Raw genomic sequence first — 27187 nt, 5'->3', positions numbered from 1 at the left:
TGGAAGCCTAAAAATGTTAAGACTTATAATTGCACAACAGGGTTATGCAAAAGCCTAAAAGTGATATGTGAAGGTTTACGCTGCGCTAGGCAAACCACCTCGAAATTCTATGGGTTGTTATTTAAACAAAGAAAGTAATTAGTGATGTGAATTTGTTTTGACGTTGCTCTTCTGAATGTCCTTGTCCTGCTGCCCACGGTATTCGCTCCAAGCTCCTCGTCGTAGCACCTCCGGATTTGATGTTAATTTTAAATGTATATGCAATTGTTTAGTCAACGCTCTACTACCGGGTACCTCCTATAAAACCAACTACTGGCCTCATATTCTAAGGTATAGTGTGCAACAAAATAATAAAACATGCAGCATAAAAGAAAATAAGCAGTATAATACACAGTAAAGAAGGTGAACATAATAATATGCTGTGAAATGTTGTAATGTAAATCAAATCTGTATATCTGATAGGTATGCTGCTCCTTTAAGCAAGCTAATATACACTGTATATTCAAAAGAAACATTACCTGGAAAAACTCAAGAAAATCGACAAATAACTCAAGACGGAAAACTTCAAAAAATCGACAAATGATAATTCCAAGAAAAATATCAAAAACCTAGGGAAGATCCCGAAAGAAAAGACCACGAGTGATTTGTCCAAAAATTCCGATAAAACACACGAAAAATCCGAAAAAAGGGGACTGCAAGCACTCGGGTCGGGGCTAGGCTCAAATATAATATATTTGTACTCGAGTGACGTCGAAGACTACTATCGGTCACCCGTATGTATAGAACCCGCCACTCAACTAGAAGGGTGTCTACAAAACCTAACGGTAATCAACAAGTGGACAATTAAGTTGCAACATATTTAAAATTTATATTTTAGCATGCACATGAATTTCAGACATAAAAAAAGGAAGTTGTATTAATTTTGTACTGAAAAAATATATATATTTTTTATAAAACATTGTATCTGTTTTTATCATGTCTGTTCTTATCAGTTTTAAAATGTATAGTTGTCCACGAGTCGATCACGTCATCGGGCGTAGGACCACCAACAACCTAAGAAGGTACGGGTCCCCTAGTTTTGTGTCGGTGAATGATACTTTCATCATACAGTTCATCAGGTCCCAAAATTGAGTTCTGATGTTGTAGAATAAAAAATTATTTTGCTCTACCACCGGCATGTCTTTGTCATCATCGCCCTAAGCCCAAAACAAAACCGACCTATTTGCGACCTTGCTTGATGGTTTCATATATAGCAAAATGTTATATATGAGTACTTATGTATCAATACTTATGTATCAGACATAAGCATAGAAAATCGAACCAAGAAGCAAGGAAAAAAATTAAAAAAATAGGGATGAGAGAGGAGGAATTGATCCATCCAAAAGATCGAAAGGATAAAGGGTGAAGCAACCCTCAAAAGAGAGCCCAAGAACCTTGAATCAATCAAGAGTATATCATCTTCTCAAATTTTATATAATTGGATCAACCCAAGAAGGGTATCCTCTCCAAATTTTTGTTTTAAATAGATTGAAATGGGCCCAAAATTAAAATAACATTGTACCCATGGCTCCATCACTTATATGCACTCACACATCCATGCCTGAACCCGAATATAGTATTTATGTTATCCAAACTTCAACGTCGAATCTCCAAAAATCCTTTCCAAATAGCAATTTTATGAATTTTCAAACCCTTCATGAATCAAATTTGCACCAACCTATATTTCCTTCAAATGAAATTGTATGAACCTTCTATTTTTCACAAAAGAAGGGGCACTAACCAATAGAGGAGTTAACTCTCTAACTTTCCAGAAAAAAAAAATCATACCAATGACAAAAATCATTTATATCCATCCTCAATTAAAAGTTTTTCATATCACATAAGCATGAAATTATCCATATAAAACCATATAAATGTTCATAACCAAGGGTAATAAAGAGGGACAACCACTAGCCCAACCTATTCCACAAAGAGATCACAAATTAAGACTCACGGGTAGGGCCAAGAGAAGAGAAAAGCCTCAACTGAATAGGTCCACGGATAGGGGCAGCAAGAAGAAGGCCTCCACCCTTTAAGCTCACAGGTAAGGCCAAGAAAAGAGAACAAGGGCTCACGGGTAACAGCAGGAAGGAGAGCAAGAGTTCACGGGTAAGGCCAGGAAAGAGATCAGGCAAGCCTCAGAGCAAGCCCACAAATAGAAATTTTGAAATGCACAACCAAACTTCAACATAAACTCACAATTTAAGACAGTAAATAGGACAAAGCTCATGGCTAGGGGAAATGAGGAAAGAGTTAAGTCCAAACCAACCACAACACAAACTACAACAGAAATGAAGAAAGAGTTAAGTCCAAACCAACCACAACAAAAAACTACAACATTAAGGCTCACGGCCAAGGGCAGAGAGGGGAAAAACGAGCCCCAAGCCCAGCAAAGAACATCCAAACAAGACAGACTGAAACCAATTAGAATGTTCACAGTTAAAGGCAGCAGAACAAAACCACTAGACAGACTTCACAGCAAAAAGAAAGCCACCACATTAAGACTCACGGTTAGGAGCAGTGAAACAAAACCACCATATATATTGTCATTACATTGCCTTTGATATACATAAGAGATTGAATGGACAAGCTATTATAGATCATTAGGACTGAAACCATTTTCATCACATATGACATGATAGTAATTTAGTTTACTTGTATCAAACATCACCACATAAAGGTAGATATTGAAATCATGATTTTTGGAATGACAAACTTGATTACCAATAAAAATCTCAAAAGGAATGTTATATCAAGAATTTTCAACCCAATCGAGCCCAGTCAAAGGGGTAAAACAGAAAACTGTGAAACTGTGGCCAGTAAACCCGAGCCCAAGAAGAAGAGCAAAACAGGGAACCACAACAGGCATACCTGAGCCCACAAAAGTAAAACACAGTTTTAGCTCAACTAAACCAAGTAAAAGTAAGCCAACAGATAAGCTTTTGAGCCAAACCAATTCCTTATTTCAAATTCAATTAATCTCAACATAAGGGTTAGAGAAAAGAATACAGTTTAAGTCAAAACTTCACCCACCAAGTGGAGAAAAACAGACCAGCATTTCCAACAGGAATTCAACCCAAATGAGCCAAAACCGAGCCCAACATACGGGTAAACCGAGCCCAATATAGAGGCAAACCGAGCCCAGCACAGAGGCAAAATTGAAAAAAAAAACCTCCAACCATAATTCAATTCCAAAAGAGCCAAACCGAGCCCATCTATATATAAAAAAAAAAATTCAGCAAGGATCTAACTCCAAAGAGCTAACACCGACTCCATCCATATGAGGAAAAACAGAGAAAAATTTCCGACATAAGTTCTATCCCAAAAGGGCCAAACCAAGCCCTTACAAAACAGAGAAAAATTTCCAATAAGAATCCAACTCCAAAGAGCTAAAACCGAGACCTACCATATGGGATAAATAGAGAAATTTTTCCAATAAGAATCCAACTCCAAAGAGCTAAAACCGAGCCCTACCATATGGGAAAAACAGAGAAAATTTTCCAATAAGAATCCAACTCCAAAAAGCTAAAACCGAACCCTATCAGACGGGAAAAACAGAGAAAAATTTCCATCCAATATTTCCACCTAACAAAGCCAAAAAACCGAGCCCTTCAAATGGACCAAATCAGCTAAAAAAAATATTTCTCCTTGGAGCCTTATATTCCAAAGTATTGTGTCAGCATATGTTTCAAATAGAAACAAATAACAGGAAAAATATAAGTGTACATGAATCTTTAGAGCCAACATGTCATCCAGCTTTGAAACGAATTCCAGCATTTAATCGAATAAAGCTAAAAATAATCTCCTTGGAGCCTTATATTCCAAAGTATTGTGTCAGCATATGTTTCAAATAGAAACAAATAACAGGAAAAATATAAGTGTACATGAATCTTTAGAGCCAACATGTCATCCAGCTTTGAAACGAATTCCAGCATTTAATCGAATAAAGCTAAAAATAATAGAGAGCCTTAAAATCAAGACCCAAACCATCATTTCATTTAACATATATTTCAAATAGGCAGCTATCATCTCATGGCAATCACAGGAATGTTCCAAAATTCTATCCATCGTGTATTTTTTAGCAGAAAAAAGAAAAAAAAATATCTATATCATGCTTCATTTTCTACTGATTCTAGCAAGTATCTATGCTTAAATCTCAAAACAGGCCTTAACTTTATTTTCACATGCTTTAGAAGAGAAAAGAAGTATTTTGGATGCCATCCGAAATAGTGCAAAATAGAGGAAAGAAGGGGAATACCTTTCTAATGCAGACTTGAAGCAAAAAAACTATAAGACAGATTCAAGAAAACCACTCCTACAGAAATCCTCTTCCTCAAAGCTTCAAAAAACAGCAGCGCACGAGAATCTAACTTAAAGAGGATTTCGGCAAAAGTTCCCTTCCTAAAAGCTTCATAAAACAACCCAAGAATGACACCCAGCACACGAGAACTTAGTCTACAAATGATTTCGGCAGAGCTTTCTTTACTAAAAGCCTCAAACAGTAAAACCACAACCTCCCATTCTCTCAAGAAATTTTCAACAACCCAAAACAGTACACGAGAAACCCTTTTTATAACCAGAGAAAAAAGGGAGGACAGCCACCTAACAGCCTCACTGGTAGGCGAATCAAACGACAAGGTAGCAATCGCCACAATAAAGAGGGAGACGACAAAACCACGAGAGAAGAAGGTTCGGCCAGTTCGGCCCCCGAAGAGGCTAGCGGTCGTGTGAAGAAGGGGAAGACTCGAGAGAGGAGGAAGAGATTGCCGCGTGGATCAGCCATGGGAGCTAGGGCAAACTAGGGAGACGAGCCAAGCACCTGACCACGTCGCGGGGTCGAACGGAGGATTAAGTGTGCGGGAATAGGGTTTAGGGTTTAAGATTAAAAAACTTTATTATAAATAATGATATAAATATATAAAAAAATATTTAGTATTTCAAGAACAAAATCTGATTTATGCACATTTATTCGTGTGTCAGATTGTACAAAATTGAATGTTCCTTTTAGATAATTTTGGCATTCTGGACGCGCTAGCGCGGTCCGTTTCACCACTGGAAGTCGTTTTGACGAATTCATCGATTTGCGTGCAATTTTGCTCGTGTCAGAAATATGACAATATGGGTGTCTTTTTCTACTAAAATTGGTGTCATTGACGCGTTAGCATAGTCCATTTTGTCGTCGGAGGTTATCCGGAGAAGTTTATTTATTCGTGTGTCAGATTGTAGAAAATTGAATGTTCCTTTTAGGTAATTTTGGCATTCTGGACGCGCTAGCGCCGTCCGTTTCACCACTGGAAGTCTTTTTGATTAATTCATCGATTTGCGTGCAATTTTGCTCGTGTCAGAAATATGACAAAATGGGTGTCTTTTTCTACTAAAATTGGTGTCATTGACGCGTTGGCATAGTCCATTTGTCGTCGGAGGTTATCCAGAGAAGTTCGCATTTTCACTCATCCTTTAGGCTCAATTTAAATTCGATCTTGTGCAATTTAGTGAATTTTGTGCAGCATGTGATGATAAAGTCCTTAAGTGGTTTTCTTAGGGCTGGAGATCCTATAAGGAACTTCTCCTTGAGTCTACACATGATGGCATAGTCCATTTGTCGTCGGAGGTTATCCAGAGAAGTTCGCATTTTCACTCATCCTTTAGGCTCAATTTAAATTCGATCTTGTGCAATTTAGTGAATTTTGTGCATTTAGTGATGATAAAGTCCTTAAGTGGTTTTCTTAGGGCTGGAGATCCTATAAGGAACTTCTCCCTGAGTCTACACATGATAGTCCTTTACCACTCGACCATAGAACGATGATTTTGAGATCATCAATGCGAGACACCACAAGAGAAATAAGAAGTGGCTAGAATTTCAAAAAAGGTTGGGTCCGAATTCTAATTTTCCAAGATAGTCAATAAGAACCCCTAAAGATAGATCCGAGGATCCTAAAGAAAAGAGTAATGACCTCAAAAATGAGGTCAACAGCTGATTGCAGGAACAAATAAGGAGAAAATCAGGAGCTTGAAGAATCAGTTATCAAGTGAGTTTGAGGATCCTAAAGAAAAGAGTAATGACTTCAAAAATGAGGTCAGCAGCTGATTGCAAGAACAAATAAGGAGACAATCAGGAGCTTGAAGAATCAGTTATCAAGTGAGTTCTAGATGAAGGATTTTCAGGTCCAATCAGAAGATCCTCAGAATGAGAATCAACAGAGACAAGAGTGCAAGAACACTAAGATTGTCTCAGGTAGAGTATATTAAAAAAATCCTACAAGTTCAACACGAATGAGGAGAAACCAGTAAGCACTCCCTTAGGTAGTCAATTTAAATTATCTAAGGAGCTATCAACTAACTCTAAAGCAGAGCAAACACAAATGGAGAGAATACTGTATGTTTCAGCAGTTGGAAGTTTGATGTATGCGATGATTTGTATCAGGCTGGATATTGCATAGACAGTGGGAGTGATAAGCTGGTACATGGGCAATCCAAACAGACAACATTGGGAGGAGGTAAAGTGGATTCTCATATATTTGAGAAAATTCAACAAAGCACATTGTTATGGAAGTATAGGGATCAGATTCAGATCTGGCAAGAGATGTGGATAACAGGAGAAATATAATGGGATATATCTTCACATTGGGAAATACAACGGTGAGTTGGGTTTCCAGGTTGCAGAAGATTGATGTACTTCCAAATATGGAGGTCAAATATGATGCTAGTGCTGATGCTAGCAAGGAGATGATTTGACAACAAAATTTTATGGAAGAATAGGTCAAGGAGTAGAGAATTGGAAGACTTTTTAGTGACAGTATGAGTGTGATTCATTATTCTAAGAAAGCTATTTTTCATGCCAGAATAAAACACATTCAGTCCACGTATCATTTCATTTGCTCTCTTCTTGAAGATGGAAAATTGTTCCTGGAGAAGATACACACAGCTCAGAATCTTGTGTATATGTTGACAAAGGTGTAACTGTTGAGAAACTGAAATTGTGCATGGCTTCAGTTAGGTTTGATGAAGATTGAGATCATGGGTGAGCCATGCCAAAGGCGATTCAGATGGAGGTATAGGTACATAGGATTGGTGTTGGGTACTATTTTTTCCAAGTGGGAGATTGTTGTGTATATAGAGCAAAAGCAACCCAAGATCCCGACACCTAAGCGCCTACCTTTGGATGTTGCCAGACAGGGGGGCGCAGAGCGCTTTTGTGTCCTCTTTGAGAGCTCAAGCGCCCATATTTTTGGAGCAAACAAAGGATACGGCGATCAAGCACCCAGTTTGCTAGGCACGATCCCGAGAGCTTGGGGCTAAGCTCACAGTGCAGTTACTCCACTTTCTTAGTTTTTAAATCATTTTTGAACAGCGTAATGATGAGTTGGGTGTAAGTCTTCCTTTGGTGTTCTTCAACAAGTTCTAGATGACGGAGATAAGAGTTGGAAAGGAGGATTTCTAGAATTTCGGCATGCTTAGGGCCGAAGGAAGATTGTGGAGCGTCCTGTAAAGTTTGTTCGTGTGAGTGTAGAGAAGAAACTTGTGTGAGTCCTTTGTAAAATTATTTGATTTTCATAGTTAATTTATGGTGGTGTGGCTCCATGGTTTTTTTTCCATTCTCGAGTTTTTCCACGTAAATTCTCGTGTGTTTTTCTGGTTGTTTTGGATTTGCTTCTGTGCTTAAATTTATTGTTTCGCTTTTCTCGAATCTTGTGATCCTATTCCGCAGTGAAACTGGGAGATTATTTCAAAGTAGTTTCTCCCAGCAAATAAAAAATAGCAAAAGATAAAACCAACAAATTAACCAAATTAGAAGTGTTTTCATTGAAATCACAGCTAAGGGGTTTGTTCTATTATAGAGGATTCAGTAATACAAAAAATGTATCCGATGACAAAAAAGGTTATATTTAATGGAAATAAGATAGAAAAAAAAATTTTCACACATAATAATAGTTTTCCCTGCTAAAAAATTATCTAATGTAATCTTAACAATTGATTTTACGTCAATCAAATCAGAAATTACCACTTGTTGCAAGGAGATATAGCAAATTCTGTGATATGTCTCCTATAGTTTTTCACATTTACAGCATCCATTTTACAAAAATTTCTGAAGTCATGTTCCCCAATGAACTTTTGGGCAGCTTTCTGCATAACCTGGTTGTTGCATCAAACAAAAGCATTGCTTAGTACTACTACTTAATATAAATATTTATGATTATTCAAAGAAGACAATAACATGCATGCAAAGACGCACAAAAAAGTAATGAAGTACTAACTGATATATCCATAGACCCTCTCCAGAAAAGATACACATACTCTCTGCTTAGGCAGCTAAACCTGCAATGAATCAAGATGTTGAATTATATTTTTTTAAACATGTCTTGAGAATCATTACTTATAATAGAAAGTACCTTCAATTTCACAAAATCATAAAATAAGTTAAATAGGATTATCCCAAAAGAATACGAGTTATTGTAATCCTGTAGAGGTAACCATCAAAGAAAATCATAGCCTAGTGTAACCGATGGAAATTCCACAACTGAAGGAATAATAGTAGTCAAGGAAGGAAGCCTCGAGTTATGGAATTATGATGATTATATTGCTCGAAGAATCACATCAAAGGCCAGTAATTAAGTAGCATAAGTCACAACAACAGCAGAAACACAAAAATTGAACCAAATAGACACTAGGAAACTAAACTAAATGACAAACTTTAAAGGGTTGAATTGGTCGAAGTTCAAGCCAACACAAGGAATCAAACTAGACAAGCTAGTAGAATAGTTAACATAAGAGAACACAACCCATTCTAATAACAATCATCATATGAATGACTAAAATATGCTAAAGCCACTCGGGCTCCTTTAGCATACAGCATAACAAACACCTCAAAACTCTTATTAACCACTTTAGATTATCCATTACTTTGTATTTAACAAGCAACTGAAAATTTTAATCGAGTTTCTGGCTGTTTCCATATTAATTTAAAAATATTTCATGAAATTCACATCTCAGCCAGACAATAACTTTAGACAAATTATGCAATCTAGCTACTTTACTAAAAGATAATCAGCAAAATATGATGCATTAGACATTTTAATACATAGAAAAACTAAGCCAATTCAAAATTTGACAAATAAACCAACCAAGATAAAAGATGGATTTAAATTTCCTAAAAAATTGGGGCAATCCTAACCCAAAGTCTAAGTTAATTTCATCCCAAAGCTCATAATATATAGGTAAGGGTATGTGTAATCTAATCTCATATATTTTTCCTTTACTTGTTTGACAAGTCCAGGATTATGAGATAATTTGAGCTACATCAAACTTCAAACTTGGCTGCAGCCATATAGCTATATCCAAACCAAAATGTCTTACAGCAACACTACCATGCAATTCTAGATTAAGAAAATTTCTTTAAAATGAATAAAAAATGCATAAATAAATTCCCTTAAAAAGATAGTCATCTTCAACCATAAATTCTTTATTAAGCCCAAGTGTTTCATAATTTAAGTTATGTTATATTACAAAAAAAAGAAAAAAAATTCATTATATGTTTCCTTCAAGTACTAGCAAATAGCATAATCCTCACCTTGATTTTTATTGTATGCAAAATCACTGCGCTACTCCATACATCAACAAGCATGTTCTCAACTCTAGTATAATGTATCAGTATAAACTCCTACTCTGGTCAAAATTAAACATATTTAGTATGTTTGTCCTTTGTCATGGTGAATATAGATGCTTATATGCTTGATGATCAAAATCTCAGATAATCTCCTCAAGTAATAGGTGAAATGTCCTGTATAGAAGAGCTTGCACAACTACATAAAACTCTCTATCGTAGGTTAAACATTTCTACTTAGCCTCACCTACAACTAATTAAAATAAACAATAGGGCATCCTTGACTTTAGACTCTTCCAATACATATACTTAACATTTGAGCACACATACATTTGTAAGCTTTTTCTTCATATCCTTAGAAACCAATTTCTTCCACTTAAACTCTTCATCTTAAGAAAGGAGGTGATCAGCGGTATCACCTTCACATTTAAGAACACTGTCCTCTATGACACTCATCAGGTTTGAAATATTACCAAAGATATTTTTATTCCACCACATTCTTACTTCAATCTTTTGTATTTTTGCTGAAGCATTTAGAAAGACCTAAAACAGAGGTTTTCAGCTTTACTGAACAAAAGAAAAAAAATGGATGGTGTTTTGTTGACATGTATTAGAATCTAAAAAAGGTCGAACCAAAGACGTTGAACTTGGAAATCCTAATTTGAAGAGATAAAAGATGATGATTTATAGAAAGAAGTTCGACCATAAAACTTTGAATCACATAATATAACTTAGGGTTAGCAAATTATTAATTTCCTCAACTTGCTAAGTTTGGCAAACAGTCAATCACATAATATAACTTAGGGTTAGCAAATTAATTTCCTCAACTTGCTAAGTTTGGCAAACAGTCCATCACCGATTTCAATAAAACCCAAAAATATCACATTTTGTGTAACAAAGCATCTCTTTCAATTTAAATATAACTTTTCATTTTACAGTGCTTCAAAGACTTTCCAAAGATATACCAAATAATCTTCTCTACCCTTATTATAGATCATTAAAATACAGAAAAAAAAAAGCAGTGAAAACTCGAAGAATCTGATTCATCATGCTTATTGAAATATTCAGTACATTAATAAATCCAAAAGATATCATCAAATATTCATGCAATTCATCTTTAGTCCTAAAAAGATTTGTATTCTCTATAGTAACATCTCTAGTTATCATATCCAACATATAATCTAACCTATAAATAGGAACTCAATATTTGATCATAATTTCGTTAAATGTTATATCATCCACATATTCATCGACTACCATTTCTCTTATCCATAAGTAGAAGTCACAAAGGGACTCATACTCTCCAAAATGAATCCATGCCAAGGAAAATTATATATTTATCTATTAAACTCAGCATGATCGCATGGATTCAAAATAAAATGTGTCAAACCAGGTAATTATGGTCCATGAATAGAACAAATAGTTATACGCCTGGAGTGGCAATTCATTGGGAAATAAGTATTTGAAACCAAACAATTATAAGCACAAGCCAAGGGACAACATCTTACAAATTTGTAGACATCAAAGCATAAATAAAATTTTCTTTTATCCCTCATTTTCAAAAGCATGTTGGTTCAATATATCTCTTGCTTTCTTCAATTTAAACGCTCAAATTACTTGAAACAGACAAAGAGGTATTCTTAAGCTGAACAGGTTTTAAGATTATTCTCTCCACATCACAATTGAGTACATACGCATTAAACCTCTCAAAGTAAGTCAGGCCGAAGTCCAATAACAGAAATTGAATCAGAATAATAAGCACCACATCCATAAGAAAAGAATTAAAATAGATAACATCACTTTATGTAAAATGTTCCATGGGCACCAGAAAACTTGGTATCACAAAAATCAAAAAATTTTCAACCAAAGCTATCTCATGTGAATCATGATGTGTATCATGTTTCAAGTTCAAATGATAAGCAAATTCACACAATTCTCATTAAATATGATGTCCTTAAGCAGTAAAATATGATAAATTCATTAAAAAGATAGCATGAACCAGCAATTAGCCGATTACGTAGGCTAGCATCATAAAACGAAAAGCAAAACACATAAGATCAAAATAACATGAGGCATATCAAGCACTGCCTATCTAAGAGCAGGAAAATATGCCACAATCAAACATCCGTCTAAAATAACAAAATCATCAAGAGAGTTATTACACATAGCTTGGAATCTAATAAATCTGAGAGATAGAAAATGACATTTTTCACGTCGGTGCGTTAAAAAGAAATAAACACAATTTTAAACTCACAAGATGAATTATATGAGCAGCAAAAATATCATTAGCCACAATCATCATCTATGATAAGCTTAACATCATGTTTGAAATATGTAAGAAATATAAGAGTTCTTTAACAATCATACTCAAGCCCTAGATAGAGCAATGATATGACCTAATAACACTTAAAAAGAATTTTCTATTAAAATTTTGTCAAAATTAGTTATCTCTTTATAAAATTCATAAATGGTATCCCCTTAATTGATTTCATTATCCACTTCTCCACATCAATATGCAAATTTTTATTTTGACATTCATTTGCATATGACCAATCTAGTGGCAATTAAACAGCTTTGCAGAAACTTTTGAACCAAAAAAAATAACAGTAAAATTTCTCTTATTCTCTTTGTTAATGGTGGTATTATTCCCTTTAGAAGTGGTGGACAAAGCTAAGTAAATTTGACTAGTTTGACAAAAAAATGTACATTTAGTGAGTATGTGAGTGTGTAGTACTATTCTCATTAGTAGGAAATTTCAAAAAAAAATTGTTGAAACTCAAATGCTACTCAAACAAAAAGCTTGAGGGAATGTGATGAGAGTGCATCTTTCTTGATGTCAAGCCTTGATTCAAATCTAAACCTACAAAATGGCATTTTACAATCTTCAAAGATTTAAAAACATAATGTTAATTCTTCAAATTTGTTCATAAATTCCATTACAAAACTATTTCCTTATTTCAAAGCATTATATTCATATTCATAGGTATCCAATTGCAATAATAAATAAATATTTTTCTTCAAGTAATTTTTCATTCCAATCAAAGTAGTTGACTAGTAGTAGGATCTCTTCCAATCTCATCTTTATTTTTCCATAGTCAATCAATATACTTTAGCTTGCCCAATTAATTTAAATTTATGCTGACCCAACATTGTTTGCAATTCAAAAAAATATCCTAAATTTCTACTACTTAATAAAAACAAATTTTACGATTTATCTAATCATCATTGAAGTTTAGCTTATTAATTATAGTACATCTTATGTCACAGATTCGATGTTTATGAATACCAAGTTTATGAATACCAAATGTTTCATAATCATAAATTGAACAAGTTCTTTTTGAATGCTTTCTTGCAATAAATTTCTCAACTCCTTCAGATTTTAACATTAAAATTAAACAGGTTCATCATTTTAATTTTATTCAACATCTTGTTCGTGCAAATGAAACTGAGGAGTTCCCAATATTTTAGTTCGCTCTTTAAATTTGAAATATAAATAGTTTCAATCATTTGATTTTTGCTTATTTAGTAAATCAATTAATTAGTTTTACAAATTTGTCAAAATATCATCCTTTCACCACCACTTACAGTTGATATTTTGAGACAAGCTAAAGCTTTCATACTAAACTTGATGTAGGGCTAGTGTTATTAAAGCGCGAAGTGCAATGTGATGGACAAGCTTTTTTTTGCTTCAAAGCGTAAAGCACAAAGGAAACTGGATTAATAAACAATAGACTTATAGGTCATATAAATCTAATAAATATATTTCTAATAGCATTATGATGGAAATTTAAGAGACTTATAGGTCATATAAATCTAATAAATATAGTTTTTTTATCTAAAAACTGGGGAGCGTATGATATATTTCTAATAGCATTATGATGGAAATTTAAGAATTTTAACAATAATAAAGCAACTGATAAGCCAACATTAAGACTGTATTCAAACAAATTCATTTTAATAATTGCCCAACATCAAAGCAACTCATTAAGGATATATGCAAGAAGGAAATTTAAGAATTTTAACAATACGAAAGCAACTGATCAGCCAACATTAAGATTGTTTTCAAAGAAATTCATTTTTAATAACTGCCCAATAACAAAACAACTCATTCAGGCTTTGTGTGAGTTGTAGGAGAAAATAAACGGAAATTCGTAATAGTCACGCACCATTATTAATGGTTTATTGCAATTAAGTTGTTGGGCCTGCTTGAAGTAAAAGTAAAAACTAACCTAATTCAAATACATTTTTTTCCATTCCTAAAATCAAGCATAAGAACATTGGGAAAACCACAGAGAACCCGCAATATCTGGTTCTCCAAGCTGCAATGAACCAATTTGCCTGTCCCTATGCTTGAAAACATTTAAGTTTCAAGTTATACCTGTTAATATTAATGTATGATTAACTTTAGGTGTTAGATATGTAAATACATAGTAATTGAGTAGCATCAGTGCAAATCTTCCTAAAAAATTAACAGTTACCATGGGCTACTTGTGTGAGCTGTTTGCGGGTTTGATCGAGCGGATTCGGCGAGGCGAGTTTGACAACCTTAGTGTCTCGATTGGTCGAAGGTTGAAAGCTCTCCCCCGCGGGTTTGGCAAAACTCGACATGTTCCCTTCAGTCGAACGTCAAAGGAGACCCTCTAAAAATTCCTACGGTCAAAACATCTGCGTCTTGCAGTTGAAGCGTCTACCTCTTATGGTCGAAACGTCTGCCTCCAACAGTTGAAGTCGAAGGAAGAATATAACCTTCAAAGCACGCTTCAAACTCTAGCTCGATATCGAAGACGATGCTTGGCTCTTTCGAACATCAAATCAAAGTCGTTATTTTTGGGCTTTGTTTCCTCTCGCAAAATCATAACCCTGACTCTTGCTTCAGTGCTTCAAAAAGCACTTCAAGTGTGAAGCGCACGTTTCGCTCATAAATGTCGTGCGACATAAGCAAAGCATGTGAAGCCTGACTATGCTTTGCTTTGCACACAAAACAAGCTTCAAAGTGCGTTTTCAAAACATTTTGCAGGACATTTCAATCTTCCCTAAGGTAAATCTATAAAAAAAGTGCAAGATTATAATCCCACGAGATCAAATTCATAACCAATGACTAAAAATGAAGACAAAAACTACACACTTTTTTTATGAAAATTGAAAATAAGCAAAATCTATCCACATGATGATTTTGCAAAATTTTTAATAGAAATATATTTTGAACCACAATCTAAGAAATCAAATGGTGCTATATTTGAAAATAATCAATCACTCAAGAATATCAAACATTAAATTAGATAATAAAATAAAGCAAACGAAAGACATCAACAAATAACAATCTAAAACTCACGTCCAAATAAGGAGATAGGTTCCGCTGAAAATCTATATTCTCCAATCGCACAAGGCCGTTACAAGAGCAAATAAGAGGAAAATAATTCATAATCAAAGTTCAATACTAGTGGAACTGATTTTAGTACATGACAATAAGCACACAAGGCAAGCAAGATGCCATTAATTACAATGGTTTTAATATTCAAAGGATCACAAGTCAAGAGCTAGTAACCAAATAGCAAACAGTTTGACAACACCAAAACCCTGGAAATAAAAAAAATATGTGGGAATATATGGACTAAAGAACCAAAGAGATCAAAGTGCTACATCAACTCAGGTCAAAGATAACACAAAAAACAAACCATACCATAGAAAAGGGTTTAGAACTTTAAAAAACACACCTCCATTCTCATAGGAATCATCACATACTTGACTTTAAAAAAACCAAAATTAAAATACAAAGCTTACTACTAAAATAGAATAAACAATAAAGCTAACCATTCTTGCAGAAATCATCATAGGCTTAAAAAAAGAAAACCTAAATTTGAAATCCAAAATCCAGATACAAAATAAAATAAGCATTCCAATATAAAATAGCTAAATCGATCAAAATCAAAACCTACATAAAAACCAAACGATACCAGAGAAAAGAGTTTAAAACATTAAAGAACAAATACTTTACCCATAAAAATCATCAAAAGTCTTGGCAGAAAAATGAAAAAAACAAAGATTAAAATCCAAAAGCAAACTAATATTTTGCTCATCTCAATGTATGTATCTTGCATATCCAACAAACAAAAATATTGAGATTTGCAATGCTTGCATCAGCGCCGGTCCCATCTTCATCCCCGAATTTTAAGATGCCAAACATAAAGTTACTCATGCTAAGGAACAAAGAAGGAAAAGAAATCTAAATGCTAAATATAAAATTTGAAGCTTCTGCATGCATTCTATTACAAAAATATAGGCATAAATGAAAGTAGTACTGACACTATTAATAAGGGAAAAGTAGTAAGAATAACGGGGGAAAAAATATACCTTGCACTAAATTCTAATGAAATAGGAGCCCATCCTATTACACGAATATCTTTTGGAAGAACTCTGTTTAGCACCATAACATAATTAATTTCCTCCCCTGCATAACGAAATCAAATAGTCTCATTTCAAAAAAACGTGTTATATCAGAAATAAAACCTGAAGATGTAAGCTAATAAAGTAAATACTTCCAGTATCATTTCGTCTACAAGATTAGCAAAAATAGCCTCGACATTGTCCTCTTAATTGGATGAGAACTTTTATTACTCATTTCAACAAAAAACAAATTAAGCTGAATAAGGGCGCAAATGAATATCCTCACAATGAACAGAGAAAATATATAATTTTAGATTAACAAACGACATCTGCAAGTAGGTGTAGAGGATTAAAGTTACAACAAAACCTCATGATTCATTTTGATTACCTCCTTCGACTTCTTTTCCGTTTGACCGTAGATACAAAGAAATAACCTGCACAAAATACAAATAGAAACTTAAAGTTCCTGTGAAAATGTTCATTTACCCATGTTAACATCAGTAACAAAAAATTTAGAAGGTCAACAAAACAAACCATGAAAAATGAATTCATCAGTAACAAAAAATCTAGAAGGTCAACAAAACAAACCATGAAAAATGAATTCGCGCTTTTGAGGGATATGAAAGGACTTTTTAAATTTCATATTAATTTCTATTTGCATACAAAGTAATAATGAAATCTAAAAATTCACCAGTTATTCAAATTTCCAAAAACAAGCAAACAAAAGGCCCTTAAAAATATATACACATATAATAAAATAGGCAAAGCAACATATCAGATATCAGCGCAATGCTTCCACTAATGATCTCAAAGGTACTTTTACGATCTAGATTAATTGGATGAAGTTAAAAAAAGCTACTGTTTATACTTTATAAAAACATACACTATTTCAATCTAGACTTAAGTGGCAATTCCTGAGCTGTTTCTATGCTGAATCAAGGGATTATTTTTTTCCCAACCTCATCTGCTTTTAGGGCACCAAAAATCATGTATAAAAGCACCATCATATCAACATCTCATAAGTTGCATGTGTGTACTAGCATTACAGGGAATAAAAGCTTGCAGCATAAGATGGGAGTTAACAATATGTGCACCTCTGGGTGGAAGAAAAATATTTCCAGATATAAATTAATACTGCAATGACGTAATAACAAATCAGAAAACTAGAAAATAAAGCCAAAAAGAAAGAGCTGAAGAATAGACTACATATAAACCATACTTGGCCAGTTGCAGAAACCCCCTTGTCTGTCCTACCACACCTTGAATAATGTGAGTTTGGCCTTGTTCCTATCAATAGCTTTGTCCTTTCAAGTGCTTTGAAAATTTCTGACTGCAAAAACAACAGTCCACAAAAGACCAAGTAAATTATGCTGAAGATATCTTTATCAGCAAAACGATATACTATGAGATCTTTCAAACTAACATTTGCATATGGAGTTTTAATACATACTTTACTGAAGAAATAGCAAGTCACATCATCACTAACCTTATACATCATTTAACACAAGATCAGACACGGTACCAGTGGGCCTACCTTTTCCCTTCTTAATCTTTTAAATATTAATTACATCAATGCATCATACTGTTGCAACTTCAAAAATCCATCTGTTCATACCCAAACTACTAAAGTCTATTTTCCAACACACTAATCTTCTATAGATACTACTTCAAATATCATCATTTCTCACTCCATCCTTAGCATTCACCTTGCTCTACATTAAAAATTATTATCAATGGCTAACACTTAGATTCATATAGCATAGCCTCAAGACAAAGGCCTTAATAGAGATATAAGAAAAAAAAACCACATGGACAGACACGGGGCTCGGGAGAGGACCGGCCGGTCCTCGAGGAAGAGAGGGTACTTTCCTTTTTCCTCCTTTCTTTCTTTCCTTTTTTTCCTTACTATCAATCACCTATTTTAAAACCTTCCCTAAAACTAAGGAAGAGAGGGTACTTTCCTTTTTCCTCCTTTCCTTTTTTCCTTCCTATCAATCACCTATTTTAAAACCTTCCCTAAAACTGAAATCTGATTTTTATTCTCCTCCTCCTAATTTAAAACCTTTCCTAAAAGCCTTTCTCCTGATTTAAAACTTTTCCTAAAAGTATAAATCCTGATTTTATTATCTTTTCCTAATTTAAAACCATTCCCAAAATCTGAGATCTTGATTTTATTTTTATTCTCCTTGAAACCATTCCCAAAATTTGAGATCTTGATTTTATTTTTATTCTCCTTATTTCAAATGTTTCCTAAGTTAGGTCATCTCTCTTTATAAATAGGAAAGTTTGTAGTTAGAGTTAGGGTATAGTTTTTTGGATAAAATATGAATTTTGATTATGTTTTCCCTCTTGAGGGTTGTATCCGACGTCAATGTAATGCTCTGGCGGTTTTTTGTCTGAAGTGGTGATCGTTTCTATGGGTCTAAGTGGTGTTCCGGCTATATCTCAACCCCGCCAAGAAATTTATCTATCCTTCCGTCCTTCTTGTTGTTGTCCTCCCGCTCCACAACCCTACGACAACCCTCCTACGACCTCTCTGTTGTTCTTCCAAGTTGCTGCCAGACCTCCTATAGTCTCTTCCAAGTTGCCACCAACTCTTCCAGGTAGCCGTCAGCCCACCTATAGCCTCTTCCAGGTAGCTGTCAGCCCTCCTACGGCCTCCTTGTTGCTCTTCCAGATTGCTTCCCGCCCTCCTACGGTCTCTTCCAGTTTACCGCCAGCCCCTAGTACGGCCTCCCTGCTGCCTCCGGGGTTGCCGGCAGTTCCCTACAGCCACCCCGCAGGTACCGCAGCCCCTGCTGCCCTACCAGGTCGCCGCTCCAGCACTCCCACTCCAAACTCCCTACTCACTAAGCATGTTGTTACTTTAATTATTGAGTCTTAGTTGTAATGTTTGTTCTATGTTTTGATTTATGTTGTCTTTTCTTTTCTTTTGAGTCATCGTTGTAACCATCCATTTAAGTTATTATTAAATTTGTGTCTTGTGTCGTGATTTGGGTTAACTCTAGTAGCATTTGGTATCAGAGCTAGTCCAATCCTAGGGTCCCTAGCATACGCCCCTGCCAAATCCACCACCAATTTTTTTTTTTTTTGGTTCATTTTTTTCTCTTCTTTCTTTTCTTTCCTTCCACAGGTCCCAAACCATCAAACATGTTATCAAGAAGAAATATGCCCAAGCCTGCCCGAAAAGAGATGCAATGAAAACTCCACCAACAAAGAATTGCAAAGATTGTAGAGATGACACAGGAAGAAATTACCTTCGACCGAAGCTTGGAAAGTCGAAGGGGAGAGAGAGAAGAGGATCTGAATCTCTTACATAGAGATAATTTTAACGATGAAGAAGATGAATCCAATATTAGAGGAGACCTAAAGAAGGATACACGCGTCCCTTCAACAAGGAAACTTTCCAAGAAGATATGTTATTTGGAGAGCACCAAGACCACGGGATCGAGGTAGATTTGCCCGAGTTTGAGGAGAGCATGAATCCAAATGAATTTATTCGATGAATTTATTGAATGGCTACAGGCAGTTGAGCGGATCTTTGAAAACAAAGAGGAGCCCAAAAAGAGGCAGGTCAAATTCGCTGCTGTCGAATTGAAGAGAAGTGTCTCCCTATGATGGGAAAATGTACAGCGACAGAGGAGACAAGAAGGCAGACAAAAGATTACTAGATGGGAGAAGATGAGGAAAACCATGCAGAAGAAATATCTTCCCCCTCATTACCTCCAAGACATGTTTTTGAAACTCCTCAATTTACAGCAGATAGACATTACAGTGGAAGAGTTCACAATTTAGTTCGACCACTTACAACTGAAGTGTAACCTGACAGAGCCAGAAGAGAATACAATAGTCAAATATCTTGGGGGTTTGAAGCCTAGTATCAACAATGTGGCGCAGCTACAACCGTACTGGACACTGGAGGATGTTCAGACACTGGCAGAGAATACAATAGTCAAATATCTTGGGGGTTTGAAGTCTAGTATCAACAATGTGGCGCAGCTACAGCCGTACTGGACACTGGAGGATGTTCAGACACTGGCATTGAAAGAGGAAAGGCAACAGAAACAGAGCTGATAGCCACCACCCATCAGACAGCCACCCACAATTTGAGACACATACAAAAGTACGCCGCAAAGGGTTGAGAAAATTAGTTCAAATACGGATAGAGCCACTCCTAGTGAGAAAAAACAGACAACAATACCTGCCAGAAAATGCTACAAATGCCACGGATTTGGGCACATAGCCTCCAGCTACACAACAGGCAGAGTTATATCTTTTACTAAATAGGGGGTCGTGGAAGAGGTTAGTGAGGAGCAAGAAACTGCGAACAGGTTGAGGAGCATCAACATTCACCAGATAAGGGAGAAGCACTTCTGATTCGCCGAATTCTACAGACCGAGGAAATGAGAGATACGCAAGTGTTTCGCCACAATATTTTCTACACCCGCTACACAGTGAATGGAAGGTATGCAGTTTATCATTGAGAGCAGTAGCAGTAAGAATATAACATCGGCCCAGATGGTAGAGAAACTAGGACTCACAACTCAGAGACATTTTCGATTATATTCACCAATGTGATTGAAGAAGAAAAACAGGATCAGCATCAGCCGACAATGCCTAATAGAATACTCAATAGGGAGTCTTCTGCAGGACCAGTTATGATTCCAGTTATGATGTGGTGTGATGTGTTCTCCATGAATGCTTGCCACCTTCTGCTAGGAAAAACAGTGGACCAGTTATGATGTGATGTGTTCTCCCTGAATGCTTGCCACCTTCTGCTAGGAAAAACAGTGGCAATTTAACAGGAAGACTCAGCATGATGGATTCAGAAACACATATTCCTTTACCAAGGACGGCAAACACCTCATTCTACTTCATTTGGTAGCGCCAAAGTGGATCGGAGCCATTACTAGCAGAGTAGCGGAATCGTCTTTAGCGACAATTGATTCTCTACCATCATGGCCACCACCATGCAAGAATTTCAGTCTCAGGAGATCGGACCAAGATTGAGGTGCACTCACAAGTGTTTTGGGAGGCAGTACAATCGATAATGGGATCTAGGCGTTCTCGTGATTAAAGACAAGGGACCAGAAGCTTCAACGGGTGAGGTTGAAGCTCCCCCAACCTTGGGAGACTGATGCAGGGATTAGGAGAGGATCGGCCGTTCTCAAGAAAGGAGGCCTGCCTCCCCCTCCTTCCTCTCCCTACTTTTTTTCCGCCTTTCCTTTTTATTTGCTTTCCTTCTTTTATTATTTTCCTTCCTAGCACTTGTCTATTTTAAAACAATCCCTAAAACTGAAATCCGATTTTATTTTGCTCCTCCTAATTTAAACATTTCCTAAAAGTCTTTCTTCTAATTGAAAACATTTCCTAAAAGCATAAATAGTGATTTTATTCTCTTTTCCTAATTTAAAACCCTTCCCAAAAATCTGAGATCTTAATTTTATTTGTATTCTCCTTATTTTAAATGTTTCCCAATATAGGTCATGCATTTTTATAAATAGAAAATGTTGTGCTTAAAGTTAGCGATTAGTTTTTGGATGAAATCTGAAATCAGTTTGTCTAAGTGTTTTCCCTATTGAGGGTTGTATCTGACGTCAAGGTACTGCTCTAGTTGTCCCTTATCTGGGTGGTGATCGTCTCCACAGGTCCGAGTGGAGTTCCGATTGTATCTCGACCCCGCTGAGATATTTATCTATCATTCCGTCCTTCTTGTTGTTGTCCACCCGCTCCACAACCTTATGAAAGCCCTCCTACAGCCTCCCTACTGCTCTTCCAAGTTTCTACAAGCTTTTCCAAGTTGTTGCCAACCCTCCTATAGTCTCTTCCAGGTTGCTCCAAGCCCTCCTACGACCTCCCTGCTGCTCTTCCAAGCCCTCCTATGGACTCACTTCAATTTTTGAGTCTTTATAGTAATGTTTGTTCTGTGTTTCGACTTATGTTGTCTTTTCCTTTTCTTTTGAGTCGTCCTTGTAACCGTTCGTTGAAGTTATTATTCGGTATCATGAACTCTTACCTCTTCTATGATAAAATAAACCTGTTTGATTTCCCATATGCAAGAGAAAGAAGCACTTCAACTTCTGTAAGTGAAAGTTCTTATTTCTAACATGTTGTTTGATTGCCAGGTAGAGAAGTGAACGTTTCTAGTTTCTTTTATTTCATTGTGCAGTAAAAAACAACAATAATATATTCTATTCATAATAAAACTACAATAATATATCCAAACGATTAATAAATTATAATTCTATGTAATTTTTTATTATAATTAACACACATCATACCTACAAAAAATTAATAACTTCTGTTTTATCTAAAAAATAAAAAAACATGTTTAATATATCTTATTTTAATCTAAATTGAAATTATGTATTAGCCGCTCATATTGCAAAAATAAAGTGCTTTATCACAACATATTGGCACAAATTATAATATTTGTAACTACATAAAATGGATATAATAGTGCATTAGTTCGAGGCAATTTATGTGTTCAAAAAGAAAACAGTACTTCAAGTCAAAAGAAAAAAAAAAGAAAAACTCCATTTGTCACTTCTTGGGTATAAATTCATCGAACACTTTCTCCACAAGCTATAAAGCTGGAAGTTCAATTCGCTCAACTATTACTACAAGCAACTAAATAAAAGCTATCGATAAATTGGGCAGGATATACTGGCATCAATCTGTTATACTATCAACAAATGATGTATACAAAGGAAGTATCAGATTAAAAAACAAAAGAGCTTGTGAAGTTACCCTTTTACATGGAAGATTATATAGAAAGAAGCATTCTAAAGCATTCTTTCCCTTTAGAGGAAAGAAAGACTCCATTTGTCACTTCTTGGGTATAAATTCATCGAGAAAAACTCCATTTGTCACTTCTTGGGTATAAATTCATCGAACACTTTCTCCACAAGCTATAAAGCTGGAAGTTCAATTCGCTCAACTATTACTACAAGCAACTAAATAAAAGCTATCGATAAATTGGGCAGGATATACTGGCATCAATCTGTTATACTATCAACAAATGATGTATACAAAGGAAGTATCAGATTAAAAAACAAAAGAGCTTGTGAAGTTACCCTTTTACATGGAAGATTATATAGAAAGAAGCATTCTAAAGCATTCTTTCCCTTTAGAGGCCTTAAGTGAAGAATATAGGAGTAAATGGGATCAACTTACCATGAAAAGTCTGAACAGTCCCTCCCTTCTTTCCCTTTAGAGGCCTTAAGTGAAGAATATAGGAGTAAATGGGATCAACTTACCATGAAAAGTCTGAACAGTTTATTTTAAAGGTACATCATTTGACCTTAATTAAAGTGGTAAAAATAAAAGACGTATAAATGAAGTCCTAGCATAATTGTACTTCTACAAAATTTATCTTTCCACGATATTCTCCTATTGAATAATGGTCCCAAGACACTTCAAAAGTTTAACCACGGAACTTCAATTCTAGAATCCCTATTCTTTGTAATAATACATCCAAATACTAAAGCCGATCACACATTAGCCTCACTTAATCTTTCAATAATACCTATTCATAATTATCAATTTCACACTACTAAAATTATCTATCAAGCTGATGAAAAAAGGTTTAAAATGCAATTAGAATGATATATTATAAGTAAAACGCACAATAGAACTTAAGATTTACATATCAAAGACTACCAAATGAGCAAAATAAACATTTTAGATGTAAATTAAAAAAAAACTGAATTAAAGCTCAAACAATAATTCAATAACTGAATCAATCAGAAGAAGAAAAGCCAAAAATTCAAAGCATACAATATCAGAGAGCAAATGTAATTTATTCGCCACAATTAGAAGCCTACTTGTATCAAAACTGAACAAAATTAAAAATATTTGCAAACCCAAGATATGTAGAAAGCAGTAGGTTAAAAAAAATATTCACTAAAATAAGAAAAATCTAAGCCACATAGTGTTACAAAAAAATTACTACACCCTAAATTAAGTTCACATTTGTACCGCACTGAAAAGAAATCACAAATCCAATTTAAACTTAAAGAATTGAAACTAGGAAAAAATTCAATGGACTCAAAATTCATTTATTTACACACATCAAATTATCGATTTATAAACTCCTCATCTATAGAATAGTATATATAACTGACAACCTGATTCATTTTTATATAAGCATAAAATTCAACGTTACTCAAATCTACGACAAAAAACAAACTAGCAAGTCCCTCACCCTCCTGAAAGGTATTTAATAACTTGTTGTTGACCTCACTTTTCATTGAGGTGATTGAGGTTTAACTTTTTCTCTTTAGTAGACTAAGGTCTAGCCATAGGACATTGAGGTTTAATTTTTTCTCTTTAGTAGATTAAGGTCTAGCCATAGGACTTTCCTACTGACTATTCTTAGAATACTAGATATGGAACCCTCATCATTAGAAATTTTACACTCTTCTTTACTCAACTTGAATTCCCACATATTGGTCATAACCTCTAGCACTTAGTCACTATGGGAGAACTCAAGATGAGTTACCCTTAGGACTGCTGGACCTTAGGGTTGACCCTGGGTGTTGGTCTAGGGCTAAGGCACTCACTTGCAATCACTTACCCCGAGCCTAAACTCGTTGACTGTCATACCCCGATCCTTTGGGAGACTAATATAGATGGTCTTCTAGACCCTCTAGCCCTAGGCTGGGGTTTAGCTAGCACCAGTACATGGAGGACCCAGATGAAGATTCCGTTGGTCCATAACTCAAATCAGGATGGTTAGCACCTCAATTCCACCAATTACCCAATTTAACATTTTGCCCCCAAAACCAATTTGGACTCTTCAATTGACCTCCATTTGATCCCAATTTGCCCCAATTTGAATCCTAAACTCTTCATAACAATCCTACACATTAAATTGAACATTTAATTAGCCCTGGTCAAGCCTCAATTTCACTCAATTTTAACTCACATCCAAAACTCCCAAATTTGCCCCAAATTGGCTAAATGCCCAAAATCCACCAAGTTGACTCTCCCGATTAACTCGAAATCACTTCAAATCTTTTCTAAACATCTCATGACAACCATCTACAACATCCTGATTAATTGAGCTCGAACCAAAATTTTAACGGGAATCAGATCATGACGCGTTTTTAACCCGATCATGATGGCGAAAAGAACTGTGCCGACGCGTCCAGAAAGTCGATTTTACCTAGAGGAGACGTTTGTTTCACTGTGACAATGCGCCTGGGAGGGAATGAATAAAATAAATATTATAATAATAATAATAATAATAATTTTATTAGTATTATTATTAATGTCATTATTATTTTATATCTGATTATTCCCCCTCTCCCTAATTCTTTAGAGACCCGCGGGCCTTATGCCCTAACCTGTTTTGTTTGCCTAGCCCGTCTTTCGCCCGTCCCGTTAGGCTCCCGCACTCTCGCTCGTCCCGCTTGCACGCCCGACCGTGGCACAGCCCCTCCATCCCTTCTCTGCCGCAAATCCAATCCTCTGCGAGATCTTCCCGTCTGCCTCCCTCGAGCCGCCAGCATGGAGCGTCTGCTCCGCTCGTTTCCTCGAGCTGTCTACAATCTCTCGATCATCACCTCTCTTCCTTCTCCCATCTATATAAGACTTTACCTAGAGCATTTTAAGAGAAAAAAAATTTTTGAGAGGGAGGGAAAACTCTGCAAAAATTCTTTCTCACCTTCTTCTTTAGTTCTTCGTGCTTGGGTTGACTTCCTCTTGCTGTTGGAGAGTTCGAGCTAGGAAGTGTTTCTCTAAGGTTTTTTATTTTGGTTCTGCATTAAAGAGGTACTTCTCCCCCTCCTTTGTGCCTTTCTTTCTCTCGATTTTGCTCGGCCAGGGCTACTGGGAATAGTATTTTTGGGCGGATATGGCATGCTAGTCCAATGTGCTTTGTGTATTTTGTGATATTCACCATTCAAGCATAAGAAAGTAGGACTTTTGAACATGTTCTAGCAGTTAGTCATGATTATTTGCTAGAATCAATGAAAATACATGTTGTTGGCTGCCTTCTTTTTGCTTGAAATACTTGGAAGTGTCATGGTGGTAACTTTGAAATGAGATTTGCTCCTCTGGAAATGCATGTTGGAATGAACTATCAAAGCTCTTTATTATTATTATTACTCCCATTTAACATGAGTGTTGGAGATCTCTCTTTGCTTTTTCATATATATATGGGGCTCGATTTTGGTTCTCGACAGCTTTTCCTTGCTCGAAATACATGCTATGAGAAAATTTTTTTAATTTGGAGCCCTGTAACTTAATTTAATGGCTTGGTTTAGCTCCTCGTGAGGCACCTTTCTGCTCGGATATCTGTTGGGAACTGTTTCATGCTTGGAATAGGTATTTTGGTGACCCGGAGTTGTTCTTTATATCATTATTCCTGTTTGAATTTTGTTTGAAATGTATATTTGCTTCACATATTGAGTTGTAAAGAATCTTGAGGCCTCCTTTTTCAGGTCTTTTCGTCATGAGTTTTGAAAGTTGATTCTTCTGTCTTTTTGATGTTTTAGGTGAATCAGTTCCTCCTCTCTCTCATCCCCATTTTTTTTTCCTTGCATCTTGGTTCGGTTTTAAGTGCTTAGAATGATGATTTCATCCACCGACACAAGACTAGCGGGGGATACGTCGTACCTTTTTAGATTTGTGGTTTTACGCCCGACGACGTGATCGACTCGTGGACAACTATACTTTTTCAAAATTGATAAAACAAGTTGATAAAAACAGATACAATAAAAAAAATATTTTCACTAAAAAAAATATTTTCACTATAAATAAAAAAAATATTTTCACTATAAAAATTGATACAACTTTCATTTTGTATGTTTGAAATCTATATGCATGCCAAAAATAATAAATTTTAAATATATATCACAATTTGGTTGTCCATCTGTTGATTACCACTTATGGGTCAATGAGTACTCTCCTAAGTTAGATTCAGTAGGACATCCTTCTAGTGGAGTGTTGGGCTTTATACATCCGGGTGGCCGAGTTCCCTTCAACAACCCTCGAGTACAATCTATATGCATGCCAAAAATAATAAATTTTAAATATATATCACAATTTGGTTGTCCATCTGTTGATTACCAGTTATGGGCCAAGGAGTACCCTCTTAAGTTAGGTTCAGTAGGACATCCTTCTCGAGGTTTTGACAATTTTATTTAAATTATTACC

General features: G+C 35.5%; 1 protein-coding gene across 7 annotated transcripts in view; it reads right to left on the bottom strand.

Moving 5' to 3' along the window:
- The window catches only part of LOC110021343 (tRNA pseudouridine(38/39) synthase), an 81378-nt gene that overhangs the window by 26271 nt on the left and 27920 nt on the right, over positions 1 to 27187 (bottom strand). For all 7 annotated transcript variants that reach the window (XM_020719796.1, XM_020719801.1, XM_020719798.1 and 4 more), the window contains exons 7-11: positions 17244 to 17354; positions 16413 to 16458; positions 15992 to 16088; positions 8295 to 8355; positions 8042 to 8172 (exon numbers count right to left, since the gene is read on the bottom strand). In XM_020719796.1, coding sequence (XP_020575455.1) covers positions 8042 to 8172; positions 8295 to 8355; positions 15992 to 16088; positions 16413 to 16458; positions 17244 to 17354 — 446 coding nt within the window. The remainder of the gene's footprint in view (positions 1 to 8041; positions 8173 to 8294; positions 8356 to 15991; positions 16089 to 16412; positions 16459 to 17243; positions 17355 to 27187) is intronic.

This window comes from Phalaenopsis equestris, unplaced genomic scaffold, assembly GCF_001263595.1.
Source record: "Phalaenopsis equestris unplaced genomic scaffold, ASM126359v1 Scaffold000134, whole genome shotgun sequence".
NCBI lineage: Eukaryota > Viridiplantae > Streptophyta > Magnoliopsida > Asparagales > Orchidaceae > Phalaenopsis > Phalaenopsis equestris.
This window is presented reverse-complemented; position numbering and strand designations above follow the sequence as displayed.